This window comes from Aplysia californica, unplaced genomic scaffold, assembly GCF_000002075.1.
Source record: "Aplysia californica isolate F4 #8 unplaced genomic scaffold, AplCal3.0 scaffold00144, whole genome shotgun sequence".
Taxonomy (NCBI): domain Eukaryota; kingdom Metazoa; phylum Mollusca; class Gastropoda; order Aplysiida; family Aplysiidae; genus Aplysia; species Aplysia californica.
The window spans coordinates 48,547-55,116 of NW_004797414.1; the positions used below are offsets into that span (position 1 = coordinate 48,547).

The 6,570-nt window shown below is 41.0% G+C and overlaps 1 protein-coding gene across 1 annotated transcript in view; it reads right to left on the reverse strand.

The window, feature by feature from the left end:
- Window positions 1-1,363: 1,363 nt before the first annotated feature.
- Window positions 1,364-6,570, reverse strand: part of LOC101861948 (type 1 phosphatidylinositol 4,5-bisphosphate 4-phosphatase) — a gene marked incomplete at its 3' end in the record, with an annotated part of 17,237 nt that continues 12,030 nt past the window's right edge. Inside the window, 3 exon segments of the mRNA XM_013081740.1 lie at window positions 1,364-1,442; window positions 3,557-3,603; window positions 4,536-4,623. Coding sequence (XP_012937194.1) covers window positions 1,364-1,442; window positions 3,557-3,603; window positions 4,536-4,623 — 214 coding nt within the window.

The window sequence follows — 6,570 nt, forward strand, 5'->3', positions numbered from 1 at the left end:
AGAGAGAGAGAGAGAGAGAGAGAGAGAGAGAGAGAGAGAGAAATGAAGAGATAGAGGAGGCCAGATAGCACTGCAGGAGGAGGGTGGTGAGAATGACAGGGAGGGTGGTGAGAGTTACAGGGAGGGTGTCGTCGAAAACGCCAAGAGTAGACTACCGTAGGTCTACTTGATGTATTCATGGGTCAAAGTCAAAGGTTCAGCCAATCGTAGCCCGGTTTACGCCCTGCGTGTAGTTGTATGTCTAGATCTATTATCTAGATCTAGATCAAGATTAAAAAGACCATGAAAGTATTGAAAGTAGATTTCTCCTGCAGTGGATTTAGCGCGCATGCCGAAGGACAAGTGTATTGTGTGCACAGTGTCTAGATGAGATCTAGAATCGAGATCTAGATCAAGATCAAGAAAAATCATGAAATGAAAGTAGAATCTAGATCTGTGATGTTTCGATAACCTATTGAATATATTGAAAGTGGATTTTTCTTACTGTGCATTATAGATTCTAAGATCTAGATCTAGATCTTGGCTAAATCTAAATCTATGTTAATCTTAGATCGAGATCAAGAATGATGAGAGTATTGAACGTGGATCTTTACCTGCTGTGAATAGATCTAGAGTCTAGAACTAGGCTGTTGGTGAATCTAGATCGAGGTCAAGAATCATGAAAGTATTCTTGAAAGTGAATTTTTCCTGCTGTGAATACATCTAGAAATCTAGGCATTCTGTGACGCCTGTCGGTTGTTAAAAATGTGAATTTCTAAACTTAGATCTATCTGTGGGCCTATGCTCCTTCTTTCAATTATAGGCCTATGTCTTTATAATCCTTCGAGATCTAGGCTAGATTCTAGATCTGGAATCTAGATCAGGTTCTTCTAGGAAGCAACAATTGGCATGTAGGCCTAAAATTTTTTTTTAAAATGATAGAGCTGGAACTTTAGTATAAAATGCCACGCCTTCGAAGAGGGGGAAGAAGTCTTACCCCTACAGGTAGTCAAGAGGGGGTGCTACATGGATAAATTCAAGGTAAAATATTTATGTTTTGTTTCTTTCCTGTTTTCAGTCTTTTTCCTCTTCGGAACTTTCCTAATACTTCTTCATTATTATTCCGTTCGTAGAACGAGTGTACTTTTACTAGTATTAATTAATTTCCTATCAAACATCTATCGCCTTGTCTTCTCCTCCTTCTTTTTTTGCGCTCGTTGCTCTCTTGTAACACCTTTAATCTTGGGCACTTTGATGACCTTATTGTGTTGGAAGTGCTGTAAAACTCGTACTTAAGATGAACTAAAAGTAAAAGATCTTCATCAACGATGTCTGACAAAACACAAGAGATAACGCACAGTCCGCCACTGCTTACCGTGATGCCTGTTGCCACAGCCAGAAGAATAATCCCCAGTACCAAGTAGACAAGACCCTTGCGTCTACCTTGACCGCCAACTGCAGATCTGAAAAGATCAGCAAATTAATCGAATTACAGTCTAGCATTATCATAACGAATACGAACATTGCAAAACACTGGCACTCTCACAGTGAATATGCACATAGCGGAACACCTTCATAGCGAAACACGCACATAGCGAAAAGCGCACATAAAGAACAAATTTGCAGGTCCCAATTTTTTTCCTTCTTACATTATATTATTCTTTGTATCTTCAACACTTTAATAGAGAAATTCGTACATAACAAAAAATGTTTCCACGTCCTGCCAATTTCTCTATGTATATAACAGACTGCATTTGCTACAGTAGATGTACAACATGGACCCAAAAAATCAAATATCATTTATTGGCTGCAAAACATACATTTATCTTAATACAGAAGTTACTGCCGCGCATTGTCTAAACACTGCTGCAAAATGTTTATCTTGATGAAATTGTTAATTCATCGTCATGGCCTACGAAAATGTTGAGCAGACTGTATAAGCCAATACTCACCTGTAAAAGAAAGCTGATGCATGACGAATTAATAAAACTGATGACTCTATTTCTGTCTCATATCCAATTTAAAAGACAAGACGGGTGCCATATGTTCTTGAAACAGTATACAACAAAGAAACCAACAACAACAAAAAACAACATAATACATCTTTGATGAAGAAAGATTGAGTTATTTTACAGTCTTGGAAGGAATACCTCAAGGCAAGTACTAATTAAAATTTAGAAAAACATAATGAACAGCATTTGCCCCGCTCTTTATATCATGATATTAAGCATAAACGCTCAAATAACTATTTATTCTCTCATTTTTTTTACCTTTCTAATGTCACCCTCACCCTCAACCCAAATCCATAGGACAAAAAGCAACAAAACAGAACAAAAAACCCAAAAAAACCCAACAACAGCAAGCAAATCCCACAAAAGAACAATACCACGTGTCTGTCTGGCACACTGACCTAATAGCACAATATTGCCGTAATTTAAAAAAGTATAAAATGCAGTGGCGGTGGATGGGCCAAAATTTGGGTGGGGCTTAGGTTGCTTCCAGTTCTTTACCACTAAATAGCAAGCAATAAGAATTAAGCAGTGATGATTTTTATATACTCACGGTGGGCTCTTTGTTCTTAGTTAAATTCTTGTTGATGGTGGGGACGAAGCCGATTCACTTCCAAATTTCCTCTAATTAATTTTCAAGTTATGAAAAAGTTGCCTTAAAAGTAATTCGACCTGACTATTAACTGTAAATCTCAGCGACACAAACACAAACATGCACACACAGCACTTCAAACATAATACTTCTATGAGCTGGATTAGGCCGTGTAGTCGAGAAAGTTGAACGCACCCAACAAAGAACCAATGAGCGCACAGGTATCTTTGTCAGTGGGGGGAAGTGTATCGTAAATTTTCACCCCATTGTCAGGGCTAGGAGACCATGAGCCCCCGGTACAGTGTTATTTTCCCCCAGTCTTCTACCTTTTTACAAGAAGAGTTTCATTAAGGACGGACCGTGAGAAAGGGCTCATCCATTGCTGAGCCCTAAAGACATTTGATTGGCTGTTAGGTTACTATAGTTGTAAGCGGCGACAACAGTGATTGGATAAACGAGCAAGGCGCCAAGTTGATCAGTCTGTGTTCATTGCGTGCGGTCATAACGGTTTCAACAGCTTATTTCAATATGGATAAACTTTCATGTACTTTGGGATAGAGTGGGGGGTGGTGGGTGGGGAGGGGGTAGGGGCTCAAGCCCGTGAGCCCTTCACTACCCACCGCCACTGTTAATATGCAGTCTTTACAATTTTACAAGAGAGCCACAACCCCGCCTTCCTAAAAAAAAGGTTAATAAATAAATAATTTACTATTGTTACCAAGCAAACACACTCTTTGTAAACATCCCAGGTAAATATCTTTTTGGAATAAATTTTGATAACCTTTTAAAGACATTATAATCTTTAACGCAAATATTGTTTTAATGGTAAAAATATTTCGGTATTTTTTGTCTTTTTTTGTATTGTTTTTTTTTTTTTTAATTATTATTTTAAAAAAAATCTACTGTGAAACTGTAAAAACTGCATAATGCACTGAGGTTTTTTTAAATGACGGCAGAGTAACAGAGGAGAACTTACACTCTGCTGCAGTAGGGACATCGGGCCAACGGTGTTCTGCCCCTGTACTGAAAACAAACAAAACCAACAAAAAATAATAATAACAAATAACACATTGTATTGTCAAAATGAAGTCAGCAGAAAGCTGTTATCGTTCGTGTTTTGGGGTTCCAATTAATCATATTATTATTACACCATTTTTGGAAGGCAGTGGGCTGTTTCCTTGATGTTTGTCAGAACCTACCAGGGTTGAGGCGGATGAAAGCCCCTTGCAAAAAAGTTGAAGAATAAATCATTATTATGTATTCGAGGGTTGAAGTTATCTGCTTGCAACGGCAAAGAGCTTATACATCAACAAGTGTACTTTATATCTGACGCGGTGAAATGAGTTGATATAGGTCATGAACAAACAGTAACACGTTCTCCCTTTTTACATAATACAGTCAAACCCCGTTATACTGCCTAATACCCTTGGACGAGCATGAAATTGGCGGTACAGCGGTGATGGCGGTATAGCGGGATAGCACCGACTGCCATCTTGACTAGTGCGAGAGTGGTAGAGACTAGTGAGAGACAAACTGTTACCAGTCTTACTTCATCTAGATTTGTCTTGCGCGATTACCAGGCGCAGTGAAACATCGAGTAACGACCAATTTAATTACATGTGCAGCTCCAGGTGAACTTAACTTATATTCAAATGGAAATTTTTGCCGGATAAGAAGTTAGGCTATGTCTCAAGGACCCCGTGGACGAATATCTACGTGGTTTTGTGTTTGTTTGTTTGTTTCTTTTTTGAAATCCGATATTCGTCAATACTAAGACCTCTGTGGGTGCATTGGTGTGTGTGTGTGTGTGTGCCCACGTGCGCGCGCACGTGCGCGAGTGTATGTCTGTGTGTGTATGCCTGTGTGTTTAAGTAATCTGATCTCTGTGCGCTCATAAGAAAACTGTAAAAAATTATTACCACTAGGTGCGGTATCCTTTTTGATTCTTAACTCACCACAAAGTTCTGATGACAGTGGACGCAACAATACATTGGTGCTGGAGAGAACATCGGAATGCCGTTGGTCACCGTTATAAGTCTCCGGCTGAGGAGGGAAAGGATAAACACCGCAATGACAGCACAATTTGTTATCCCACTCTCTCACAACATGCTGAAATGGATCTCACAATAGCTATCTCAAAGAAGAGCCTGTGTGAAACTGCAAGGAGAAAGAAGCAAAATGGAGACAATCAGTAATGGAGTCCCACAAGGTGGAGTTTTATCAGCGACCCTGTTCCTGATTTTTCTCGACGACGTTTCAACCACCATCACCAAGAAAGTGACAGCAGCGGAGTACGCAGATGACATCGCTCTTTTATGCTCGACAGAATCAGTAGGAACAGCCCAGGTACGACTCCAAAGCACACTTAACAACATGATGAAGTGGACAGAAGAGTGGGGACAGAAGATCAACAAGAACAAGACCACGTACACAACATTCAGCCTCTCACCAAAACCCCGAAAGGTAAACTTGCATCTAGATGGAAACACTCTACAACACGAGTCAAATCCAACCTATTTGGGTGTGACGTTTGATCCAAGACTAACATGGCAAGCCCAAAAAGAGAGGTGCAGAAGTAAAGGCAACAGAAGAACAGCACTGCTTAGAAAGTTGGCAGGGTCAGATTGGGGAGCAAACCACACCGTCTTACGTGGAGCCTATGTTGGATATGTCCGCCCAGTCCTAGAATATGGTATCACAACGTGGGGAACAGCATCAGACAGCAATTTCCACAAAGTAGCGAGAATCCAGAATCAAAATCTGCGGATCATCACGGGAGCAATGAGATCCACGCCCATTCATGTCATGGAAACACTAACGGGGCTAGAACCCCTGAACGACAGACGTGATCTGAAAGCGTTTGTTCATCAGGAAAAGGTCAAAAGAATGCCAACCCATACAATGAAGGATAGATCTTCAAAAAGCCAGAGCAAACGCTTAAAAAGAACAAGCTTCCTCCATATGGCCAGACACTCCAGCTCTGGACTCGAAATCTCTGTTGAAGAATCTCCAACCCCACTAGACCCGTGTCAAGTCCACCCCCTTCAGACTAAATGCCCCCTTCAAATTCGAGAAAACCTAGAAAAGCTTGGCACCAGATCCGAAGTCTCTCCTCCAATACTCAAGTCACTGACGCTCGACTAACTGGAGAGAAACTTCCCAAGCAACCGATGTAATCGAGTTTACACAGATGGATTAGCAACTGATGCAGTCAGAAACGACGGTGGAGGTATCTATATAGAGTGGATAGATGGGACAACAGAAAGCCATTCCATTCCCACAGGATCTCTATCCTCCAACTACAAAGCTCTCCAAAAGCCACAAACAGCTCAAGTACGACAACTCCTTTCACTCCTATGTGATCTAAACTCCCAAGCCAACACAACTCTGCAGTGGATACCAGGTCACTGTGGCACTCGTGGAAATGAAAAAGCAGACGACTTAGCCAAAGAAGGAGCCAAAATCACCCAGATTAAAGATGGTATGGATCTCTCAGAGTCAAAAACACTAATAAAAACTGCTTTAAGAAACAGATGGAAAAGGTCCCACCCTAAGCACAACAAACATGACCCCTACTACATACTAATTAGAGCAGACCAAGTCACAATCTTTAGACTCCGTTGTGGCCACAACAGACTCAAACACCATATGCACACCAAATTAAAAGTGGGAGAAACAGCGATTTGTGAATGTGGACACGACCAAGAGGATGCCAACCATATCCTTCAGCACTGTCCGCGCTACGCCACCCTTCGCTCACAGACGTGGCAGAATGTGGCTCCCCTTAGAGAAAACTCTATGGCAGTCTTTCAGAGTTAAAGCGAACTACACAGTTTGTACGCGACATCGGACTGACTGTCTAGCTGCTGTCATCGAGAACGAGGAAGAAGAAGAAGAAAGTTATCCCCCCTTATCTTAAAACTAACTTGATTAATCACATAAATTGATTACTCTCACATACGAACCCCTCCCCACCTTATACACACACAC